Here is a 26,490-nt window from a genome sequence, read left to right as displayed (position 1 = left end):
AAAAGTCACTCTTACAATCCTCTCAAATTTTTTTTTACTGCAAGATTACTTTGTTTAAATATTAGTTGGTAAGTGATGAATCAAAATACTGGGATGAAAAGTCCAATGTCATTTTAAAAATTATTATTATTTTAGCAAACATATAGAAAATGACCACATGCTAATTCTTATGTGTAAATGAATATTATTTTCTTTTTATTGGCTCCAACTTTATACTCTGTAGTTTCTTTCATAACACTGAACAAATTACCTAGCTCTTCAAAGTATAACCTCCCATAGTCTTATTTCACATTTGTACACAAAAGGAGGCCTATGACTTAAATTGATCTCAATAAGGCTAATGAGCAAGATCTTTTTTCTATGGCTGGGGGAGAGGTTTCCTTGAAGTAAACAAAACAAAAAGTGTATTTTTTCAATTGCTACTGAGAGCTTGAGATTATAGTGGTAGCCAGTCTTTGGTCAGAACCCAAACATGGCAGGAGACAGAGTCCAGAGAGTCATGAAGTAATGAAACTGGAGTCTTTATGCTGCTTCACTTGGAGTATGCCCTTCTCTAGACATCCAGATCCATGATAGCATATATTTCCCTCTTGTTTAAAATAATTTAAATTGGCAGGCTGAGCATGGTGGCTCACACCCATAATCCTAGCCCTTTGGGAAACCAAGGTAGGAGGGTCACTTGAGCCCAGGAGTTTGAGGCCAGCCTGAGCAACATTGTGGAACTGGTTATCTACAAAAAGTACAAAAATTATTCAAGTGTGGTGCTGTGTGCCTGGAGTCCCAGCTACTTGAGAGGCTGAGATGGGAAGTTCACCTGAGCCTGGGGAGGTTGAGGCTGCTGTGAGCCGAGATCGTGCCATTGCACTCCAGCCTGGGCAACAGAGTAAGACACGGCAAGCATGTGCGTGTGTGTGTGCGCGCACACACACACACACACACACATACACAAACACACCCCACACATCTTTTGGCTCATCTGAATATAGAACGAGCCAGGTGAACCCCGAAATTTATACTCTCTGTTGTAAGTTAACACTCTCTATCGTAATAAAATGACATTTAACAACATTTAGGGGCTCATCTTTGGTGTCCTGACTCATTTTACTGCATTGAAAGGGGTTTAAGTGTCTTAGCCAAGGGAGGGAAAGTAGCTCCAATACTGGGTGGTTCTGGGCATGGAATGGTCACAGAATGACTTTTACTGGGCAGTGTTTTTCTAGTGGGTAGAGTTATTATGCCACAAAAGCTGAACTAGTTAGACGTTTATTTTTTATTTGCTCACTCAGGTGTGACAGGCTATCCTCTGCTTCCTGTCCCCATGCAGTAATCACACATGGGCAGCGCCCACAGCTTAGTTTGGAAGGCCCTCATCAGCCTCTCTCTTTTTGCCTGTACTAAATTAGAAATATTTCCAGCAATTGGAGAAGTATGCTAAAAACATTAGTTTCTGTGACAAAGAAGAACATCTTGTTGCGAATACAAGATAAATTTATTTTATATAATAAATAAATATCCACAATGAAATTAATACCCACAATATTGAACTTCCTTATGCGAGGCCAGAAAGACAACTTCATGGTTGTGACCAATCATCTTTAAGTGATTAAATATATTCAGTTTCTGCTACAATCTGTTATTTACTTTCTTATGCATATTTCAGGTTTATTTTGTTCTTTTTTGTCTAGGATGTTAGAGAGCTTAGATGATGGATTTGACACATTTCCTTTTTCTAATATAGGCAGTTAGCTATAAACTTCTTTCTCAGCACCGATGTATCTGTGCCCCACATATTTTAATATTTTATATTTTCATATTCATCTAGTTCAATTTGTGTGTATGTTTTAAAATTTTCCTGGAGACTTCCTCTTTGATCTGTGGATTAATATTATTAGAAGTATGTTGTTTAGTTTCCAAATATTCAGAAAATTTTGTTATCCTATGTTTTAATTCCTTCTTTAAATCTATTGTGATTTGAGAACATACTATGAATAATTTCAATTCAGAAATCATTTAATTTGTTGAGGTTTAAACTGGCTGAGGTTTGTTTATGGTTCAGGATATGACCTGTGTGTTCCATGGACACTTGAAAAAAGTGTGTATTTTGTTCTTCGAGTGTTCCATAAATGCTGATTTGATCCTGTTGGTTGATGGTATTGTTGAGTTCCTTATATCCTTATTGATTCTCTCCATAGTTGTTCTATCCATTGTTGAGAGAGGGAGTTGACATCTCCAGCTATAATTATGGATTTGCCCACTTTTTCCTTTCAGCTCTATGAGATTTTTCTTCACATAAGTTCTGATTTCTGTTGGGGCATACACATTGAGAATTCTCATGTGTTCTTTGTGATTGATCATTTTATCATTATTTGATGTCTCCTTCGGTCTCTGATTATTTTCTTTTCTCTGAATTTTGCCTTATTTGATATTAATATAGCCACTCCTGCTTTCTTTTGATTAGTGGTTACATGATATATTTTTTTCCATCGTTTTACTTTCTTTGTACTTATATTACTATGTTTGAAGTGAGTTTCTTATAGACAGCCTATGGATAGATCATGTTTTTATCCATTTATTAATTCATCCAATTGTTTTCCTTTAATTGGTATATTTAAAACATTTATATTGGCTGGCGCGGTGGCTCACGCCTATAATCCCAGCACTTTGGGAAGCTGAGGCGGGCGGATCACCTGAGGTGAGGAGTTCGAAACCAGCCTGGCCAACATGGCAAAACCCCGTCTTTACTAAAAATACAAAAATTAGCTGGGCAGGGTGGTGGGTGCCTGAAATCCCAGCTACTCAAGAGGCTGAGGCAAGAGAATCGCTTGAACCTGGGAGGCAGAGGTTGCAGTGAGCCAAGATCACGCCATTGCATCCAGCCTGGGTGACAGAGGGAGACTCTGTCTCAAAAAAAAAAAAAAAAAAAAAAAAAATTAACATAACTATTACTATATTTGGGCTTAAGATTGCCATTTAAGTTATTTTTTATTCATTCTCTCTGTTTTCATTTCTCTCTTTTCTTTTTCTTCATTCTTCTGGGTTATTTGAACATTTTAAATAATATATTGATTTATTTATGTTATTTGGAGTGTATCTCTTTGTAAAGCTTGGATAAGGGCACCATAAAAGAGAGCAAAAATATGGGAAAGAAGATGTTCAAAGTCTAAATTTGATGCTTTTCAATATTTAAAGGTTGAAAAGGGGTAGAAAAATCAGCAATGGGAACTGAGAATAAAGGAGGTACCCAGTGAGATAGGAATGAAATTAGGAACCGAAGTGACGGAAATGTTATTGCTTCTGGGCCCTTTTGTGTCAAGGTGATCATATTGATTTCTAATTCAAATTTTTCATATTCTCTGGCTCTCTCTCTCTCTCAGTTGTACCTCTTACATCTAGTGTATTTCATAAAGAGGGCTCACATGAACTGTCTCAGGACAGATGAAAATAACCCATTGTAGTATGTTTAGCACACGTGGCTGCAAAACCCTAGTTGGATATTTTCAAGGACAAAAAAATTGCAAAAAAATTTTAAACTTTACTTTGTAGTTTTACTGTTATGAGGATATTGGTATTGTAATTCTGAAACAAAACTGTGTTATGTATGTTGTAGGATAAAGCAATAAATAAATGTATTATTGTTTATAAGTAGCCTGACTGTTTTCTAATGCTCATCATTCCAGCTACCTAGTGGTAGGCAAAAACCTCCAGTCTGGTTCTTCCATGAGAGATTTTCTTTCTTCTTTTTGTGAACGTTCTATTACCAAATTCTAGTGTAATTTTACCAGGATCAACCTTTAAAACCTCTAAATTTGTGGACTTTCTGTGTGAACTAGGATTTGGTCTATTTTGATAAATATTTCATATACACTTGAAATGAGTGGATATTAACTTTTCATTTTGTAGTGTTAAGAATTTGTAACATGTAACTATTTCTCCTCCCAGATTGAAATATAACACCAGATCCCAATGACAAAACAACAAAAAACTTCAGGGCAGGATATGCCGTTTATTGATTTAACTATTTCATCAGTTCTGTATACATATTGATTGAATAAACATTTCAAAAATAAGGGATAGGAAAAAAGTCATTTGCAAGTAGAAAAAAATGTTTTAAATTACTTATCTAAAATGGCTTCTTACAGTTGTCATATATTCTTTTAAGGACTTGAGATGTGTATTTCAGAGTAATGTGTCATAAATCAGCGTGATTTTTAGAAAATATATTCTGTATCATCCTTCAACAATACCTCAAATAACTTCTTTGGTACTTTACTCAGGTAAATCTCTACATGAAACTAATAGCAAAAGGCTACTATTTCTGGTAATTCTGATAAAAGTTTCTGTGTCTTAATTTCTACATAATCTAAGTGGTTACAAGCAGCTATCTAAAATTACGTAAAACAAGCTCTGCAATACTGGCTCATCGCCAATTAACAGAATAATGTCGGACAAATCACTTCTCAGTTTTCTAATATGCATAATGCGAGTTAGTACAGCACTTCATTGTAAGATCAGAAATGAAAGCATTTTTCCATAAGAGACACCACAGAAATAATGCGAACTGTAATGCTATTATGACGGTTTGCCTAATGGTGAATGATTAAACATTTAAAAAGTTTACTTTCATCTTAGATCATTCCATTGGAAAGAGGTCGAAAATGTACAGTAGGCAGGCACAAAGGATACCTCCTGGAAAGAAGGTAAAACTGGAAAACAGGAGGGAGGCGGGGCCCAATTTTGGCTTCTCCTTCCATCTCCGCCCCACGAACGCCGGCCTGCGAGTGACGTCACGCGAGACTTGTACTTCCGCTTCCGGTAACCCACGTTTCTCCTTCTTCCTGTCTGCTTGGAAAGATGGCGTCCCGCAAGGAAGGTACCGGCTCTACTGCCACCTCTTCGAGCTCCACCGCCGGCGCAGCAGGGAAAGGCAAAGGCAAAGGCGGCTCCGGAGATTCAGCCGTGAAGCAAGTGCAGATAGATGGCCTTGTGAGTGCTGTCCCGTTTCCTCTGGCCCACGTGGGGAGCGCAGTTCCCAGCCCCGTCCCACCAGACGTACTTTCTAGCATTCTCCTCCTCGGGCTTGGTGTGGCTGGGCCAAAGTTTTTCCCTAGTACCTTTCTCTTTCATCTTCACTTTTTGTTCAGGAGACGCGACAACCTTCTCTTGTCTTCTAACGGGACAGTTGGGGCTTCAGGAAGGGGACTGAGAATAGGGGTGTGAGTGACAGGTTCCTGGGGTCTTGTTTTGAGATGGCCGGTGGGGGGATTTGGAGGAAGACTCCTGGAGACCAGCAGCTAACGAAGGTGTCGAGAAGGATTTAGGGACCTAGTAGGGCTCCGGGAAGGAGAGATTAAGGAAGATTCCACTGCTTCCCTGCTGGGATCTGACATCTGTGACTTCCGAAGTGGAGATGTACTTTGTAGCCACTCTTTTGAGCCTGTACTTCGGCGCTTTATCTGAAACCGTATAATTTAGAGTAGACTCTTTTGTAGTGTTCATTCTGAAAAACATAAAAGAATATCAAAGAGAAGGGCCTTAAATGTATTTAGTAGTTAAGGTTCGTGAACTAGGACATCCAAGGAAATTCTTGATAAGGAAATGGACTTAGCTGGGAAAAGGAAAATCTAGAATGAGAAATTTTATTTCTGTTGTTTCGAAGCAAAATGCATTTATAGACATTCTAGTTTTAAAAGTATGCTTCCTGCCTCTCTTTTTAAAACGCGTCCTCTCTTCCTTTGATTTTTTTAAAGGTTGTTTCCTATTATTGCAGATCTTAGATATTTGTAATAAGAAAGTACTTTTAAATTCATGTGCAAATTGTAATTGCAAGGGGGTATTTTTAAGTGGAAACTGTTGATAATTTAAACCCAGCATATAATTGAATCTGTTGAACTGACTTAGTTAAACTGGATACAAAAGTGTAGCCTGGTGGTTAAGAGCTCATTCAGTCTTCTAGGCTCTTCTACTTAACCAGCTCTGTGACTTTGGGCAAGTTAGCCTTTCCAGGCTTTGCTTTCCTCATCTGTCAAGTGGGAATGAGAAGTATCTATATCATAGAGTTGTTTGGATTAAATGAAAAAATTTATGTGGTGACCTGTAGTACAGTGTAATCACTTAATGTTAATTATGATTATTATTATGAGTTTAATGTCTGTGGTTAGTAGAGTTTGAAAGATGCAGGCAAGAAATTAACTTTGGAATGTTTTGTTCTAAATGTCACTTGTGTAATACTTTGAAAATGCAGGCCAGGCGTGGTGGCTCACGGCTGTAATCCCAGCACTTTGGGAGGCCGAGGTGGGCGGATCAGGAGGTCAGGAGTTTGAGACCAGCCTGAGCAACATGGTGAAACCCCGTCTTTACTAAAAATACAAAATTAGCCGGACATGTTGGCACGCGCCTGTAATCCCAGCTACTCAGGAGGCTGAGGCGGGAGAATCGCTTGAACCTGGGAGGTGGAGGTTGCAGTGAGCCGAGATTGTGCCACTGTACTCCAGCCTGGGCAGTAGAGCGAGCCTCTGTCTCAAACAAAAAAAAAAAAAGAAAAGAAAATGGAGTACTATCTGGCCTGTGTACTGGCACTGTGGCTTTCCCTGGCTCATGGGAGGCAGATGTGTGTTCAGGAATAAATGACGTATCTTTAGAGATTGCAAATCTCTAAAGTTAGTGGGTGGACTTAGATTACGCTTGTTAAAATAAGTAGCACTTGTGTACTTGGGAAATGTTTATTTCTTAGAAACATATTTCATATTAAATTTGCTATGTCACAACAGCACTCTTTGAATCACTTAGTTTCCAGAGTTGAAAAAGGCAACAGGTCGGTGGCATAAATCTATTTGGAGATCATTTATTTAGCAAATATTTTAGGACATTCTGTTAAGTGCCAAATACTGCCTAACACAGGGCAGTGATAAAAGCACTTCAGTAACAATGTCCTGGCAGCTTTAAGAGGGATTGTTGAATTAAAAAGAGACCTGCAGGTGGAGATGGACTGGATCACTTCAGGTTTCACAAATAGGCAGTGGTGCTTAGGAAGGTCAGGAGACTGGTTCTCAATTTTTTGGACTCACAAATTACTATTTCTTATCAGCTCTCTCAGAATTGATTAATGCTAAGGAACCAATTAGTCCTTCTCACAGGAGATTAGTTTATGTACATGTAAATGTTGATTTACTCATTTACTGTGGAAGACATACCTTTTCAGTGGTGAAAACGCTCATATCTACCCCCCAAAAGACCCTTTTTGATTACCAAAGCACCTTGGAAATCGAATAAAAAATCAGAAGCTTACCAGTGACTCCAAAATCAATCATAATAAGAGCAGGTGAAGGATTATTTTACTTGAGAGTTATTTATATCCAGATTCTTGACGAACTTAGTGAATTATCTCTTATTCACAGTAGTGGGTACCTCTATGTTTTTGTTCTCCACCGGTTGGGTAGATATTAACAAAATAAATTCCTAACAACTTTCCCCCTTTTTGGACATCTGCCTTTCTGTCATTTATGTAATTTTAGGCAGCTAGATTATATTGTAGTTGCAAGGTTCTTTTATCTTGGTTGCTCATATTTTAATTGTGAATGTTTTCCAGTTACCATAAATCATGTAGGGAGCATTTAAATGGTATGTTCTTTATGCCTTTTACATTGTTGATACAGGGAATACTGGTTACTCTAAATTTTATTAATGGATTATTGCAGCTGGAGTAACCAAGAATCATCCATCTTGAATACTATCTCCACATGGATGTCATGTAGGTATACCCACGTTTGCCCAGATACAATTTAAAAAAACTCCTTCCTTAAACTCTTTCTTTCTTTTCTCTTTCTTTCTTTCTTTCTTTCTTTTCTTTCCTTTCCTTTCTTTCCTTTCTTCTTCATTTCTGTCTTGATGAACAATGTTACTCTTAGGAAAGCAGTATTACATACTAGCCAAGAGAATCTTGAAGACAGACTTGGATTCAGATCCTTATTCCAGCAGTAAGCATGACCTTGGGGAAGTTATTAAATTTTCTAGGCCTCAGGTTTATCCTTTGTAAAATGGGGATGATGATAAAGTAGTAACTCATAAGGGTTGTGAGAATGAAATTCCGAGGTATTTAAAGTGTTTAGTATAGTACCTGTGTCATCGTAAACACTCAGATTACTGTGTCTTTGCCACTCTCATCCTTATTAATGTTTCTCATATCATTTCGAATGCTAACTTTGCTAATGTAGATTAGAATTGTAGAAAGAGCACTGAACTGGTAATCAGGAGACATGCATTCCAGTCTGCATCCACCAGTAACTAACAACGCTTCTATGATTGTTTTACTCCAAAGGTACATTTTCTCATCCACAAAATGATTGCTGCTATCCCTATCAATTTTAATGGTTTATGGTTTCTGTCTTTTGCTTTCATACCTGAATCCTGAGGGTTCTTACCGGTGTGTGACCCCAGTCAATCACTATCCTTCCTTTTAGGCCACTTACTCCTCACCTTTTATGTTTCTTCTCCATCTGTGCATATTGGAGTGCCTCATGGTTTAGGTTTTGGCTTTTCTTTTAGTCTCTGCTTGAGACTTTAAATGGACTGAATATATGTCAATAACTAGAACAATGTCTGGGACAGAATAAGTCACCATTTAAGCTTTGCTGCTGCTTTATTTGCAGTAATTATAGTAATATTCTTTAAGGTATTCTTATCTGTGCTCACGGCTGTAAATATTTATATTCTAATAAGTCCTAGATTTATATTTCTGCCAGTAATGGCTCTTGAATGCCTCTCTTGAATACCCATTGCCTGTTTGACGTGTTTGACGTCACTATTTGAATATCTCATAGGCATCTCGTATTTAACATGTACAAAATAGAATTATAGACTTGTTCTTCTCCTTACTTTCCATCACAGCACCGTATATTTCTTTCTAGAATTTTCCACAGCCTGTAACTATCTTGTTTGTTTTCCTCATCAGAATGTATGCTACTGAGGGCAGGGACTATGCTTTTTCACCTGTTTTATCTCCACTGCTGAACCTGTTAATTCACAGAGTAGGATAAATGAATGAGTATGTATTCCATTTTATTATTTATACTACTCCTAATTTATGTTCTAATATCTTATATAGGTTATTTTAATATTGTTTTCCCCTGTCCTCTTCAGTCTACCATTCATACTTTTATTAAAACATTTATTTAATGTGAAGATTCAGATTTTAACTTCTTTCCTTAGATGTTTTCAGTGACTTTCCATTGAATTTAAGGACCAAAATGTTGTCTTTGTTTCTTGCATTTATGTTCAGGTTTATTTCCTTCCTTTCCAAGCTTTGTAGGAACCGTACATTCCAGCCACTCAGACTACTTGGTTTTTTCTTTAATAAATCATGCTAAAGGCCAGGTGCGGTGGCTCTTGCCTGTAATCCCAGCACTTTGGGAGACCAAGGCAGGCAGATCATGAGGTCAGGAGATCAAGACCGTCCTGGCTAACATGGTAAAACCCTGTCTCTACTAAAAATACAAAAAATCAGCCGGGCGTAGTGGCGGGTGCCTGTAGTCCCAGCTACTCGGGAGGCTGAGGCAGGGGAATCGCATGAACCGGGGAGGCAGAGCTTGCAGTGAGCTGAGATTGCACCACTGAACTCCAGATTGGGCGACAGAGCGAGACTCCTCAAAAAAAAAACAAAAAAGTCATGCTAAAGACAGACCTAGATTCACATCCTTATTCAGGCAGTAAGCACGACCTTGCTTTTGTTCATGAAGTTCTTTCCCTTTGAAATTGTTCTCTTTCATCATCACATATTGAATAAAAAATGTGACTTAATCGACCTACTCTTGTTTTTTTAAAAATTCTCCATATAGTTTAACTTGAATGTGTATAGTCCAGATGTATTCTGTTCTTCATTCATTTAACAAATATTTATTGATTGCCGACCACATGCCAGGTCTAGCCCTGCTACATGCTGTGGTATATTGCAGTAACATATATAAGATATTATATAGGTGAACAAGGTAGAACCCAGTCCCGACTCTCATGACCATTCTCAGCCATATATAGATATAGATGAACCCAGAGATTAATCTCATCCTATGTTTAGCCTGATGTTTTAACACATTTGTTCCTTCCTGGCACATTGATAGTGGCCAAGACCAATTTTTCTTGTATTCTTGAACCCTTCCTTTCCTACCTTTAGACCTATTTCATCATTTCCTCTGTATCTGTAATGTAGCAGTCCCTCAATATCCACAGGGAAACCAGGACCCCTGTGTATTCAAAGTCCAGGCATACTGAAGTCCTACAGTTAGCCCTATGGATTCTTGTGGAACTCACGTATAGGAAAAGCTGGCCTTTCCTGTATGAAAGGTTCACATCCCTGAACCTGTGCAGTTCAAGCCCATATTGTTTAAGGGTCAACTGTATGTTCCCTTAGCACATAAACATCATCAGGACTTTTCCGTATTAAAATTTTCAGCATTGTCTCTTTTAGCTCCCTGTGTTCCATTTTTTTGCCCTGGCTTTTTTGCCTCTTTAAGTTAATGGTTAAAGAACTATTTTATATTTGTAGTCTTTCATACTTTCTAAAACTCTATTGCTGTTAGAATCTGCCACCACAAACTCCCTGAATTATTATTATTACTTTTTAAAGATTATTGATAACATCAGCAAAGAACTGTAAAGCATATCAAAATGTCATACATGGAAGATAGTGTTTAAACATCCTGTTACCCACTGTTCAACTTGAGAAACAGAACATTACAAGTATCTTTGAAGCCCCTTCCCCTTTTTCATGCCTTCCTCCAATCCCTTCTCCCCATATGGGAATCACTATTGGTGAGCTTTGTTTTAATGATTCTTTTGTAGCTTTACCACATGGAGTATTAAACAATTTATTTTCACCTGTCTGTATGAATAAATATGAATTAAATCATAGTTTATATTCTCCTATGTTTTGAGTCTTGGTACGTCTGTCTCACACCATGATTGGTAGGATTTAGGGATGCTCCTGGACAGTTATACTAAGTACCATAATGTCAAATCATTTTCCTAAGTATTTGTACCATTTCACATTTGTCCTAGCAATTTATGAGGAGTCCCATTGCTTCACATCTCTTTTATCTTTAGTATGGCTGGATACCCATTTTTGTTAGTCCACTAAGATGAAACGCTCTCTCTCAATAATCTTTTAATTGTCCATTCCAATAGACTTGTCAGTGTGTCTCTTATTGTGTACCTTGCTAGAGTCAGTGCTTGGTACTTCCTTGTGAAATGGGAGAATGGTTAAACTGAAAGAACTTGATAGAAGGAACTCTCCACAGGGCTTGTTTTCCAAAGAAAAGAATCAACTGGAGGAGCAAAGTTATAAGCCTACCTAAGCATGTCATAAAGCTGTTCAAAAATAACTCAGAGCTAGTCTTGTGGATGGAAATGTAGTGCCTGAGTCACATTCTGCTTAAAGTTGTAACAAATACACATGAGTTAAAAGAAAGAAAACAAAAATAAAGAAAACAAAAGAATGGATCTTCATTCTGTCAAGTGATCTCATTGTTCCTAGACAAGATCAAGCTAATTCTTCCCGTTAAACTTTTCATGTTGAACCCACTTTGTTCCCTAGAACATTTGAATTTTACCTTTCTTATGTTCATTAGACTCTTGCTATTCAAAGTATGATCCATGACCAGTAAGATGAGCAATGTTGGCTACACTTGAGTTTGTTAGAAATGCAGACATACGTATCACAGAATCTCAGGCCGGTCTCCTGACCTACACAATCAGGTGATTTATAGCATTTTAATGTTTGAGAAGAAGCATTGGTCTCTTCCTTTCTCTGAGCCTTTTAATGACAGCTTGTATCACTCACCTTGGTATGTGATCCATACTGTTAGTGATTTAGTGTTAATATATTTTCCCCTTCTCATTGAGATGATAACCCTTTTGAAGGCTAAAGTATAAAACATTTGTCTCCTCCATAATTCGGTGCTTGAAACCCATTGCTATTGAAATTTCTTACCTTTTAAATTTTGTTTTCCCCTTTAAGTTATCTTATTAGATACTTTATTCCCCTGGTTTTGTAAGTAAGGTAGAGTATGTTATTAATAAATAGAAAAGTATGAGTTACATATACAGTCAGCTCTCCATATCTTTGGGTTCTGAATCCAGCAATCTCACATCCATGGATTCAACCAACTATGGATCGAAAATATAGGAAAAAAACAATTAAAAATACAAATAAAAACCAATACAGTATAATAATTATTTACATAACATTTACATTGTATTAAATGTTATATGCAATCTAGGGATGATATGTAGGAAGATATGCCTAGGTTATATGCAATAACTAATGCTACACCATTTTATTTAAAGGACTTGAGCATCTGCGAATTTTGGTATCCAGTTTGGTCCTTGTTCCTGTCTGAAACTCTTTTTACTTGTTGCTTATTTCTTCACACTAGAATATCAGCTTCCTGAAAGTGGCATCCATGTCAGGTTTGTTCACTGCAGTATTTCTAAGTGTCTAGAACAGTTCCTCGTGTATAGAAGGCACTCAGATGTTGCGAATGAATGAATATACTCCTGTTGGGTGGAAATTTTCTTGAAAATCAATCATGAAGAAACTGGGTTAATAAATGCTTTGAGTGTTGGTGAGAAAAGAGCACACAGTTGAGGATAAGCTGGTTAGCTTTCTGGGCTTGTTCATATTTCTCCATCTTTTTATTTGTCAATTTCTTATCTGTTTGAAAAATCACTAATGTTAATTGAGCACCTATTATAAGACCCTGTACAGCGATGTTTGGTTAAATTTTGTGTTGTTTGGTTAAATTTTGTGTTAAATTTTAGATGTGATCCTCACAACAGCTTTGGGGATAAATGTTATCACTACCTTACCTACCTGATGGTTATTCAAATCTAATGGAAAAATTTCGGTGGAAGTACTTTGTTTTTTTTTGTTTGTTTTGTTTTGTTTTTGAGACAGAGTTTTGCTCTTGTTGCCCAGGCTGGAGTGCAATGGCATGATCTTGGCCCACTGCAACCTCCACCTCCCAGGTTCAAGCGGATCTTGGCTCACTGCAACCTCTGCCTCCCAGGTTCAAGCGATTCTCGTGTCTCAGCCTCCCACGTAGCTGGGATTACAGGCATGCGCCACCATGCCTGGCTAATTTTTTGTATTTATAGTAGAGACGGGATTTCACCATGTTGGTCAGGCTGGTCTCGATCTCCTGGTCTTAGGTGACCCACCCACCTTGGCCTCCCAAAATGTTGGGATTACAGGTGTGAGCCACTGCAGCGGGCTGGTGGGAATGCTTTGTGACTTGAATCAAATACTTCGAATTTGTAATGCCAGGCTATCCCATGTGTCACTGTAGATTTTTTGTGATACTCTTATGAATTTAAAGAGACTGGACAACAGCTTGTTTAAATTCCATTGAAATGGAAGCTCTTCTCTGAGATCCTGGTCTGAAGTAGAACGTAGTTTGTTTGGCCTTTTAATGTTTTAACAACAAAAAAATTATATGACCCTTGGCCTCTTCTTTCAGTTTTCTGACTTGAGTGGTGCATACATAATTTATTTGACATGTGAGATAATTTTTTCAGTCAGATAATTTGAAATCCTTTCAAGCACCAAAACTTGCACATTTTAGCTATTTTAATTATATGTCTTTCTGAAGTGTAATACATAATTTTCTGCTGCTTTAGTCAGAGAACATGGAACACAATCTAACCATGTTTTGATGGCATAGTATTATCATTAAGAACATGTTATTGGGCCGGGCTCCCGCCTGTAATCCCAGCACTTTGGCAGGCTGAGGTGGGCAGATCACCTGAGATCAGGAGTTCGAGACCAACCTGGCCAACATGGTGAAACCCCATCTCTACTAAAAATACAAAAGAAATTAGCCGGGTATGATGGCGGATGCCTGTAATCCCAGTTACTCAGGAGGCTGAGGCAGGAGAACAGGAGAATTGCTTGAACCCGGGAGGCAGAGGTTGTAGTGAGCCGAGATCACACCACTGCACTCCAGCCTGGACGACAGACAGAGACTCTGTCTCAAAAAAAAAAAAAAAAAAAAGAACATGTTACTGAACCAGACAAGACAGTAGATCTTTCAAGAAATCCCTTCGGGTAGTCTGTTATTTCTATAATAAATGTCCCCTGTCATTGAATTTTAGGTGCCTTGAGTAGTTTATGTTTCTAGTTGGTGCCTTTTTTGGTTGTTAAATTTATCTGTTTCTTATCCCCTTGCTTTTCAGGTTTTTATTTGCTGTGAGTGAAAAACCAGTTATGCAGGATTATCTCTAACCTGAGTAATTGTGAGTGAGGATTAAATTCATTATGCAGTCTGACATTTTGATTGCTTAGTTATATTTTTTGCTTAGGCAAGTAAGATGTTATTGCTTACAAATAGTAACTTTTTATAATAGAAAAATCATTTAGCGTACATTATTATATCTTGGTAGCTCCAGGAACTGGGCGGACTAGTATTATCTGGATTAAACGTGTGATTCTCCCACTCCAAAAAGCTGAGTGGCTTTTCAAAGACATAAAGTGAATATATCCTGGAGCTTGAATTCAGATCACATCTAGCCATCCTTGACTCATTTTCTTTTACATTGTATAGCAGCTTCATATACTTGAAGACCCCGGTAGTTGTTACCTGTTATGTGACAGGTACTGTTTTAAGTATTGTGTATTTATTATGGCATTGAAGCAATACAACAACTCTTTGATATAGGAACCATCATCATCCCTATTTTATCAATGAGGAGACGTGGGTACAAATAAATAGTTTATGTGATTTGATTAATGTCCAGATGGAGGAAATAGAAGTTAAGGTGTGTACAGAATAGTTAATCTAGTGCTTCTTGTTTGAGCATTGGGAAATATGTTTTTCAGAACTCAGGTGTCTTACAGACTTCTAACTTTAAAATGTATGAGGAAACATATATTAGAATCTTTATGTTTGATAATCAGTCATATTGTAGAAGATTTGTAGCTATAAGAAGTCAATTTAGTAAATATTCTCAAGTTTGGAAAAATGCAACCTTAAACTGCTGAGTTCACATATTAAGATACTGGGGATCAATAGTAAAGAAAATCAGCATATTAAGGAGCATTGGGAAGAGTACTGGTATGTGTTCCTAAGTAAGTTAATTTACCTGCATTAGGTGGGTGGTAATTCTAAGTCCATCTGACTTTTCCTTTTTTTTTTTTTCTTTGATACAGAGTCTCGCTCTGTCGACTGGGCTGGAGTGCAGTGGCCCGATCTCGGCTCACTGCGATCTCCACCTCCCAGGTTCAAGCGATTCTCATGCCTCAGCCTCCCCAGTAGCTTTGTGCCACCACGCCCGGCGAATTTTTGTATTTTTAGTAGAGATGGGGTGTTGCCATGTTGGCCAGACTGGTCTCGAACTCCTGGCCTCAAGCGATCCACCCGCCCTGGCCTCCCAAAGTGCTGAGATTATAGGGATGAGCCACCACACTGGGCCAGACTTTTCCGTTTTTATGTTCCTCCCAAGATTTGGATAAATCTGCAAACATCCTGGGCCATTGGTCCTTTCTCTTAAGGTCAGACACCTTATTGAAATTCATTGCCATTTGCTTTTTGACAATGCTTACTGTGTTTGTGACATATACGCTAGTGATGACAATCTATCATTTGTTTCTTGTAGCTGTCTTCCTGGGTATTATTTAAGGCAGCATACACAGTACTTCTCATGGAGGAGATGACTTAATAAATCAGTTATGATCTCTAGGCCTTAGTTTGATATGAAGATAGTGAATGGCCTTCCTACTGTAATAAAGATAACCTGAATGGGTAATTTCTTACATAGCTGATATGATTTTTAGTAGTAGATATTGATTTTAATAGTTGGTAATAGTTACTGTTGGATTCCAAACTGGATGATTTCCCAAGTAAATGGAATATGATCAAAATATTTTAACTTCAGTTGTTACAGCAAATCTGGCCTGGATTTATGTGGTTAATGCCTCAAATATCTATTTAACATTAAAAGGTGTGGGTGTAATAAGCATTTTTTATCTTTTGCCTTCTTGTCACCTTTTGCTTCAACGGGTTTCCGTATATGATAAATTTGGATCTTTTGTTCAATATCTCAGACTTCATTGGTTTGGCTGAGCACCTCCAGGTATTTTAAGTCTTGGCAGCAATGCTCTGGACTTGCAGCTCAGTTCTAGCCCATACCTGGGAGAAAAAAGCCTCTACAAAGCATGAAGTTTGAAAAGAATCTTTCCAAGTTCTTATTTTTGTGTTTAGATTTTCTTTTACTTCATCAAGTCTACCATAGGTCATTTCTTAGATAAAAGCTCCTAATTTTAGCACTTACAGAAAACTTGGTTGCATTTGCTTTCTTTTCAAAATTAGTTTATAATGTTTTTGGTAAAATATTTAATTTATGGTACTTGGATGTTATTTTATTTGGCAAGGTTTTAGATAATATCTTAAAGAGAATATGGCTTCGTTTTTTGTAAACTACTACTGGTAGGTAGATCATTCTTTAAAATGGTTATATGCAGTAAAGATTAGGTTTAATAGCAAAGTGTAGTGTAATTTACTTAGCTGTTTGATGACAAACTGTACTTGTTTCATCAAAACTGAAAGGGCTGAAGTGGATACTTAAATATGCTGGAGTAGTATGCCATATTCTTGTTAATGTTGGTACCATGCTCAAGCATATAAGAAAAAAAATTGGATTCAGGAAAAACAGTGATAACTCAGTATTAACTTAGTCAAAATGTATATATTTTTAATCCTTTGAGTCTTTGACCCTTTAAACATCAGCTGCATTTTGGCATAAAATTTTAAGATTTTCTCTCCCTCCAAAATAGTACCTAAACTGGTACTTAAGTGCCACAGATGTTTGTTGTATCTTGAGGCTTACTGTGAGTTTTTTTTTTAATACTTTCTATATTTCCACCTCTCCGTGTTGCCTTCTAATTTTATTTCCTGTCCATTAGTGATACCACTGTCTACCCAAGTCATGCAGGCTTCTGGTATCGTCTTTGACTATTTCTTGAGGTTTTTCCTAAGATCACTTACTTAGTTCTTTGAGTTTATAACTGCATTGTCTGTACTGTTCAGTTCTTGCACTCTTTCTTAGCTATCACCAAAGCCTATATAACTGGTCTTACAGACTTCATTTTGTACTTGGACAGTGCTGCTGAGTAAGTTATCTTCTCAATGGACAGCTGTAGTCCTAAAACTCAACCCTTTGGAAAATCACTATTACACACAAAATAAAATCAAACTGTATTTCCCAACTTATTGTGTGTGTGTGTGTGTGTGTGTGTGTGTGTGTATTTTTGAGACAGGGTATTGCTCTGTCGCCCAGGCTGGAGTGCAGTGGTGCGATCTCGGCTCACTGCAACCTCCACCTCTGGGACTCAAGTGATCCTCCCACCTTAGCTCCCTAGTAGCTGGGACCATAGGTGCATGTTACCACACCTAGCTAATTTTTGCTTTTGTTTTGTATTTTTAGTAGAGATGGAGTTTCGTCATGTTGGCCGGACTAGTCTTGAACTCCTGGCCTCAAGTGATCTGCCTGCCTCAGCCTCCCAAAGTACTGGGATTATGGGTATGAGCCACTGTGCCTGGCCTATTATTTTTTGAGACAGGATCTTGCTCTGTTGCCCAGGCTGGAGTGTAGTGGTGCAGTCATGGCTCACTGCAGCTTCACAGTCCTGGGCTTGAGTGATCCTCCTCCTCAGCCTTCTAGTAGCTGGGACTGTAGGTGTGTGCAACCTTGCCTGTCTAATTTTTTTATTTTTCTTTTGTAGAGATGGGGCCTCCCTATATTGACCAGGCTGGTTTTGAACTTCTGGCCTTAAGGTGATCCTCCTGCCTTGGCCTCCCAAAGCGCTAGTATTATAGGTGTGAGCCACCACCACCTGGCCTTGCCTGCCGCCTTTTGTTTTCATCCTCCAAACAAGGGCTTGTAGATGGTGTTTTCAAGTGTGGTTTACTGGTAGCCTTTAAAATAAAATAAAAATTATTTCCTTTTGGAGAGAAGAAAACTCCCATTTTACATTTTACACAGAAATGCATCAGCTTCGGTTTCATTCTAAAGGACCTCTTGACCAGAAAGATGATGAATAACCACCTTGTGGACTTACTGTGGTGTGCTTTTTATACAGGAAAATGGGAACCCTTTTAATTTATTAAGCCTGTTTAAACACAACCATTACACTGGATAATACATGTGTATGGCACACAAATCAAAGACAAAGTGAAAGTATATAGTGAAAAGAAACTCTCACTGTCATCCCTGTCTTCTAACCACCCTCTTCCAAGAGGCAATCATAGTTGCTTTATACGTTTCCTTCTGCACTTACCTTAGCAAGGAGGCAGAAACAAATTGTAATGAGAGTGCCCCCAAATCACCTAAAGTCCTGCCTTCTATTTAAGTAAGCAGTGGCGTGCTCCTGAATGTAATAAACTCGAATGTAATAAACTTAGAATGTGTTAGAAGGTAGATAGTTCATAACAATTCTGAAAAGTTTTTTTGTTTTATGAGAAAGGAAATGAATTTTGTTCCAGCTAAGCTTTTTAATCAATCATATTATTTTAGAAAAATTACCAACCAGGTACATGTGGGAAAATTTGCAGGTTGGTTATGTATATTGAATTGGTAAAGCAGAAACTTATAAATTAAACATCTTATCAGTTAATTCTTAATTACGATTATATATTTGTACATTTGATTGCATCATTATACTTACATGTGACTAATTTTTATAAGATTAGTACCATTCTTTTGAATTTCTTGAGGCTAAATTCTCTATCTTCTCTTTTTCCCAACAATTACTAGTTGATTTAACTTTAAAAATGTGGACCATCAGTGAGCATTAGATCCAAGAGAATAGCAGTGAAATAGCCCTTTCAAACTGAAATATTATAGAGGTTGATATTGATTAAGTGTATTGGAGCATTGTAACTAATCCCATGTGTGTCAGGAGCAAAAAATCTTTTTTTTTTTTTTTCCTATTGAAGTTACTTAAATTTCTTTCACATCAAAACTTAACAGCAGTGATTTAAATCCCATTTATTATTTGACTCAGCCAGTTATGAAATGGAACCCTATCCCACTTGAGCCATAAAATGTGTTAAATTTAAGACTAATGCAGCTTTCTGCTTTTTGAATTTACATTTTGGCAATAACTACCATCTTTGTTCAGTGTTAGAAAAAATGATCTAGGCTTAACCAAATAAGAAAACTGCCAAGTTCACAGATCAGTCAGTGAAAGAAGCCAGAATTAAATGAAAGTCTAGATACTGACTTTGCAGAATATGCTGCAGGGAGATTTTACAGCATTACAGTTTCTTTGAGAATAAAAATCTTCTACAGTAATAGCTGTTCTTTGACAGTTATTGATGTGAGAAATTCAGGCTGTGGGCCTTACCTCCCAGAAGCTACAAAACTGTAATAAAGCCAAGTAGGAATTGTGCATCCTGCCTGACCTCTTCAACTAGGCAGTGACTGGTATAGTTTGAGCTTTGTCTTTTTTATTAAAGACTTTTAAGAAACTTGTGGACTGTACTTTGTCTTTAATGATGTTTTAAGGGAAAATTACACATAAACACACATACGTATACAGAATATTTTGAGTAAATTTAATTGAACTCTTGACTTTTTAATGCAGATTTAAAACATCGTGTTGTAAAACTTTGTGGTATTGGTTGTTAGATAGTATGTCCAGCTGATTGATGCGTCTTAAAGAAAATGGAAGTTTGGCATCAGTTGGGTTAATAAGTTATAATTCACCTCTTATTAGGCTGAAAAAAAAATCTCTGAGGAATGAACTGAAAACATTCTGGGGAGACAAGTGTCTGTGCCATAAGGGTAACTAGGCATATTTTAGTCACTAAATATTCCTTGGATGGACAGATGGATAGATGAATGAATGAGAATAGGTGAAATATGACAATTCTAAAAAAAAGATAGAAAAAAATTAAAAAATCAGACTTGATGATTCTAAAACATAAAAAGAAAAAGAAGAGGTGAAATGTTTGTTGTGATAGTTGTTATAATAGTAGCTAACATTTACTGAGGACTTACTAGTAATTGTGTGCTAGGTAGTTTGAGTGGATTATTTTTTAATCTTTGCAACAGTGCTTGAGATTGGTACTGTCTTTATAGGAGGAAGGTATGGGTAGGGTAGATAAGGTAACTTGACTAAGGCTGCAGGGCTGGCACTCAAACTTTATTTTGGATTCTGGTTCCCAGCCCCTCAACCACTCTGCTATAGGATTTTTCTGTTTGTGTAGACTACAGGGCTGGGGAATCAGTCACATTGGTGTGTACATTCATAAGAATTCATGTTTAAGCTTTTACTAAAATTTTTTTCTTTTACTCAAACATTACATTTTTGCAAAGAAATAAAGATTTCTAGAATTACTGTGTACTAGACAACAAATGGAAGACAGCAGTGAGAGGTTTGAATGTTGGGGTTTCACCTGGGCTTACTCACTGAATAAATAAATCACTGTCTTACCCCTGTCTTACAGAAGTTGTGATTCAAAGTGGGCCCTGCTGCTGAAATAAGTTTGTTTTTATGATTCTTAAAAATACAATGTTCAGAATAGAATTGGAGCTAAGGGAGTCGTGATATGACCTCAGTGGAGGAGTATGCCTGTCATCTCCTGTAGAAGCAGCAAGGAGTGGCAGAGAAAACTATTCATTTCTTGCTCTTCTCAACTACTGCCACAGTCTTATGCCACTGGGCTTACAGTTACATAAGTGCTTGGTAGCTACACAGTTTGGAGCTCATGTCTATTGTGGTCATGTATTTTGACAGACTTCGTGACATAAATTAAGAAATGTTTGATTCTGTAGTCTACAGCTCAGTTTCGGGAGTTGGGAAATAACTTTACGTGCTTAATGTTACAGATTCTGTAAACCAGTGCTATTCAAAGTATGAGGTATGGTTTGGGAACACTGGTCTGCACAGTATAAACACAGGGTTAAGATAGAGAGTTTAGAAACTTTTATTATAGTAGTTTGACACTGCTGTGATATCCAAGTGATATCCCTGGGCTTTGTGTGTGTGTGTGTGTGTGTGTGTTATTTTCATCTTTCTAGTAAGTAATTTTTATTGTATTTTACTAAAGTATTGGTCTGTGATAGATTGGGGGAAAATGGGTTCTTTACCACTGATAACTTGAGAAGCATTGTTGTAAACTATTTTCATGTGTATTTTGGCTAATAGCATCTTCCTGTAACCAGAGTTGCCGAGACCAGCTCAGTCGGGGAGACCCTAACCCAGTGGCGCTAGAGGAATTAAAGACACACACACACACAAACATGGAGTGTGGAGTGGGAAATCAGGGCTCTCACAGCCTTCAGAGCTGAGAGCCTCCAACAGAGATTTACCCACATATTTATTGATTTATTTATTTTTCTGAGATGGAGTCTTGCTCTGTTGCCCAGGCTGAAGTGCAGTGGCACCATCTCCGCTCACTGCAAGCTCCGCCTCCCAGGTTCACGCCATTGTCCTGCCCCAGCCTCCCGAGTAGCTGGGACTACAGGTGCCCGTCACCACGCCCGGCTAATTTTTTGTATGTTTAGTAGAGACGGGGTTTCACTGTGTTAGCCAGGATGGTCTTGATCTCCTGACCTTGTGATCTGCCCGCCGCGGCCTCCCAAAGTGCTGGGATTACAGGCGTGAGCCACTGCTCCCAGCCCCCACATATTTATTGACAGCAAGCCAGTGATAAGCATTGTTTCTGTAGGTTATAGGTTAACTAAAAGTATTCCTTATGGGAAATAAAGGGATGGGCCTAAATAAAGGGATGGGTCTGGCTAGTTATCTGCAGCAGAAGCTAGTTAAGACTTGAGCGTGTCCTTAAGAAGCAGGAGCATGTCCTTAAGGCACAGATCGTTCATGCTATTGTTTGTGGTTTAAGAACACCTTTAAGCGGTTTTCTGCCCTGGGTGGTCCAGGTGTTCCTTGCTCTCATTCCGGTAAACTGACTACCTTCCAGTGTGGGCGTCAAGGCCATCAGGAGCATGTCACAGTGCTGCAGAGGTTTTGTTTATGGCCAGTTTTGGGGCCAGTTTATGGCCAGATTTTGGGGCCTGTTCCCAACAAGAGTAATAATTTAATAATTTAATTGAGCTGTATTTAAAATAGTATTGTGATCACTAAATACCATTACCTTAGATTTACTTAACTTTTAAATTAGTTTTAGTGGTAAAACATTTTAATAATTCAGTGTTTTTTAATACTGTGAACTGTTTAAAAAGATGAACAGGTTGTAACCTCAGCATTCCGTAGCTCAGCTTTATAAAGCAGGCTTAAAAATGATAGGTGGTATGGTTCTAACAGTTTAAAATTACTTCTGTTCCTAATTATTTTAGCAGGGCTTTTCAGCAGATCCTTATTGTGTCTGTTACAAAGATGATGGGAAACCTGCTTTTCCTGGTGAATGTTTATTGTAATAAGTTTGAACAAATTGTTCAATTGTTGAAGCATAAGTTAGGCTTCTCTTAAACAGGCCTTTCTGCTTGTTGAAAACCAGGCCAGACGTTAGTTACCTCTTTATGTTGATGGTGTGTGTATATGTGCATGTTTTCTGGCAATTTGTATATGTGTGTGCAGTGATATTCACAGAGTTGAAGAGGAGTCAGGTTAACAAGAGATGAGAATTTAAAATCAGCAGATGCTTTGGCTTGTAGTGTGTGGGCTTCTTTTTCTCATCCTTTCAAGTCTTAACTGCTTCATTCAGCCCATATTTTACAAATGTAAAGGAACCTGCTAAAATCAAGATATATTATGTCTCCATCATTGTCAACTCAGTAGCACTGTCAGAAAAAATGAAACGTTAGTTTGTTCTATTTTGTGAAACTCCACATAGCAAATCAGTTACTGCTGTATTTTAAAAATCTTTTTCCTTAGTTTTTTTGATGCTTTTTGAATTAAAAACAAACACATGCTCCATTCTATTATAACTAAAATACAGATGTATAAAGGAAGAAGTATGTCCGTCCATACCATTGTTTTTTTTTTTTGAGATGGAGCCTCACTGTGTTGCCCAGGCTGGAGTGCAATAGTGTGATCTCAGCTCACTGCAACCTCCGCTTCCTGGGTTCAAGCGATTCTCCTGCCTCAGCCTCCAGAGTAGCTGGGACTACCGGTGCACACCACCAGGCCTGGCTAATTTTTTGTATGTTAGTAGAGATGGGGTTTTACCATGTTGCCCAGGCTGGTCTTGAACTCCTGAGCTCAGGCAATCTGCCCAGTTGGGCCTCCCAAAGTGCTAGGATTACAGGCATGAGCCACCCGCACCCGGCCTCATTGTTCTTCATTGAAACACGTAACTGCATGTAGGTAATAAGTTTTTATTACTATTAATTTTTTAAAGAATTTTTTAATTTTTTATTTTTTTGAGACAGAGTCTCGCTCTGTTGCCCAGGCTGGAGTGCAGTGGTGGGATCTCAGCTCACTGCATCCTCCGCTTCCCGGGTTCAAGTGATTCTCCTGCATTCAGCCTCCTGAGTAGCTGGGGTTACAGGTGCCAGCCACCATGTCCGGCCAATATTTAGTGTTTTTAGTAGAGATGAGTTTCATCATGTTGGCCAGACTGGTCTTGAAATCCTGACCTCAGGTAGTCGGTCCGCCTCAGCCTCCAAGAGTGCTAGGATTACAGGCACGAGCCACTGCGCCCAGCCCTATTAATTTTTAAAACTTTATTTTTGGGTTATGGGCTTTTTTGGGAATTTGAAGAATGACAAAGTCTTTTTTTTTTCTTCCCCAGGGAAATGCCTTCAAGTACGTAGATAGAAAATATTGCTGATGATTTTAAGAGGTTCGTAGATCTTTTCAAGTGCATATCTGTCCTTCAGGTGTGAATGTTTGCTTTTAGGGCTTGCACACTTTGAGAAGTATGCTTTTTGATATAGAATATTGGGTAGTGTGAATTTTTAAAAAATCATGTCTTTTTGGGCAGGGAGATGGTAAATATTTTAACATTTTCCAATTTCTTTGAATTTGTTTGACTTAAGCAGACTTTTCTAGGAACAAATTATCTGTTGTCTAAATAATCTCATTAAATTCCAAAATACTGTAAACAGGAAAATTCTAAGCAGTATACTTTGTCTTCAACAATAATACAATTTAATTTATTTTTGGTGACCTAGGTTTATTAAAAACATGAGTCAATAGATATTTATTTTATATTATACATAATAGGTAGGGTTATAGTTATGGTTCTTAGCTCTGGGTATTATAGCATCTCAGGGGATCTTTGAACTCTGAAATTGAGAGTAAAATTGGGAGTCAGCGCATGTATGAATTGTTTCTTCATCAGACTTTTAAAGTGTGTACAGTTTTGTTCAGTTAAGGTATTTATACAAAATAAATTCCACCTTTTTTTTTCTTTTTTTTTTTTTTTTTGTGAGATGGAGTCTTGCTCTGTCACTGAGGCTGGAGGGCAAAGGCGCGATGTCGGCTCACTGCAACCTCTGCCTCCCTGATTGAAACGATTCTCCTGCTTCAGCCTCCCAAGTAGCTGGAACTATAGGCACGTGCCACCACGCCCAGCTAATTTTTTTGTATTTTTAGTAGAGATGGGGTTTCACCGTGTTAGTCAGGATGGTCTCAATCTCCTGACCCCGTGATCTGCTGGCCTCAGGCTCCTGAAGTGCTGGGATTACAGGCGTGAGCCACCACGCCTGGCAATTCCACTCATTTTAAATGCACAGGTGGATGAACTTTAGTAATTGTAAACAATTGTTTAACTGCTACCACAATCAAGATGTATTAATAGAATAGTTTCCCCACTTGGAGAGTTTCCTGGTATCCTTCTGCAGTCAGTATTTGCCTTTTCACCTTGGCCCTAGGCAACCACTTATCTATCAGCTTCCTGTTACTATTGGTTTGCCTTTTCTAGAATTTCATATAAATGAAATCATATGTGTAGTACATAACATTTTGTTTAACTTCTTTCACTTTGCATGTTTTTGAAATTCCTCCTTGTTTTGTCTATTCGTATTTTATTCCTTTTTATTGTTGAGTATAGTTCCATAGAATAGATATACAGGTTGAACATCCCTAATTGGAAAATCCAGAATTTGAAAAGTTCCAAAATGTGAAGCTTTTTCAGCGCTGATATGATGCCACATTGGAAAATTCCATACCTGACTTCATGTGATGGATGTTGTCAAAACACAGTTGCACACCACACAGTTTATTTGGGGTCTCCAAGGGAAAAAAGACCCTCCCAGTCTCCTTTAGCTGTGTTACGTATTTTTTTTTCCTGCATGCCCAAATTGCCCCCTGCAAGCATACCTGCAGAGCGTAATAAAGTGGGTGCTTGATACATCAACAGCAGATTCACCACGATGATCCACATCGGGCCAAGATGACCTATCTGCATTACTCATTATGTGGTGGTGGTGTTTTGGCTTATTCTCTGCTCTGTGGCATAAAGATAGGGTTGAAAATGCAACTATTCCAAACTCTAAAACACTTGTGGTCCCAAGAATTTTGGATAAGAGATACTCAACCTTTGCTGCAGTTTATTTATTCATCTGCATTTGGTGGTTTGGGTTGATTTCGGTTTTTAGCTATTATGAATAATGCCACCATGAACATTTGTAGACATGTCTTTGTGTGGATGTTTTTATTTCTCTTGGGTAGATTCCTGGGACTAGGTATAGTCATTTGGTGCGTTTATGTTTAGCGTCTAAGATACTGTAGTTACTGTTTTCTGCTTTTGCACTAGCAATTTTCATAGAGTTGAAGCTTTTTAGAAAGGACTCAGTTTCTACTTTCGTGGCTCAGACAAGTTCAAAACTCCATATCCTGACCCAAGAACAGAGATTGGATTATTACTCAGCTCCTAGGTTTTGCAGAAAATATCTATATCTGATGTATTTTGGGGCATGGCTGCATTAACTTGCAGGTCCTGAAAGTCCAATGTGTTTCTTAAATAGTTTTCTTTTTACCTCTGAACTTTATTGGAGTTGCAACCTTTATTAGAAGAATTCTGGTGTTAGCTTCATAGACATGCCTACTAGGTAAAGATTGACCCTGACCCTGGCATTAGGAATACGCATATTGCTAATTATAAAGCTATGGTAACTTTTCCTGAAAGGATTCTACTAGTATATTGTGTTTTATAATTCATTAACAAAAAATAACTGAAATTGGTAGTTTTGAATTACTTAATGTTATTTTAAGATATAACTGTTCCTGCTTGGCATGGTGGCTCACGCTTGTAATCCTAGCACTTTTGGAGGTCCCGGGCGGGTAGATCACTTGAGGCCAGGAGTATGAGACCAGCCTGGCCATCATGGTGAAACCCCGTCTCCACTAGAAATACATAACAAACTTAGCTGAGTGTGGTGGCATGCACCTGTAATTCCAGCTACTAGGGAGGCTGAGGCAGGAGAATCACTTGAACCTGGGAAGCAGAGGTTGCAGTGAGTTGGGATTGTGCCACTGCACTCCAGCCTGTGTGACAGAGCGAGATCCTGTCTCAAAAACAGACAACTTTCTGCCAG

The 26,490-nt window shown here is 38.1% G+C and overlaps 1 protein-coding gene and 1 long non-coding RNA gene across 2 annotated transcripts in view; both read left to right on the top strand.

The window, feature by feature from the left end:
- Nucleotides 1-4,791: 4,791 nt before the first annotated feature.
- Nucleotides 4,792-26,490, top strand: part of EIF3H (eukaryotic translation initiation factor 3 subunit H) — a 110,368-nt gene continuing 88,669 nt past the window's right edge. Inside the window, exon 1 of the mRNA XM_002819374.4 lies at nucleotides 4,792-4,983. Within this exon, the coding sequence (XP_002819420.2) occupies nucleotides 4,852-4,983 (132 nt within the window). The 5' untranslated portion in view covers nucleotides 4,792-4,851. The remainder of the gene's footprint in view (nucleotides 4,984-26,490) is intronic.
- Nucleotides 4,990-19,896, top strand: LOC134761965 (uncharacterized). The gene is made up of 2 exons (XR_010141285.1): nucleotides 4,990-12,456; nucleotides 14,221-19,896. It is a non-coding gene; the product is annotated as an uncharacterized LOC134761965 (long non-coding RNA).

Source organism: Pongo abelii, chromosome 7 (genome assembly GCF_028885655.2).
Source record: "Pongo abelii isolate AG06213 chromosome 7, NHGRI_mPonAbe1-v2.0_pri, whole genome shotgun sequence".
Taxonomy (NCBI): Eukaryota; Metazoa; Chordata; class Mammalia; order Primates; family Hominidae; genus Pongo; species Pongo abelii.
The sequence above is the reverse complement of the archived record's forward strand: the minus strand, read 5'-3'. Positions and strand labels throughout refer to the sequence as shown.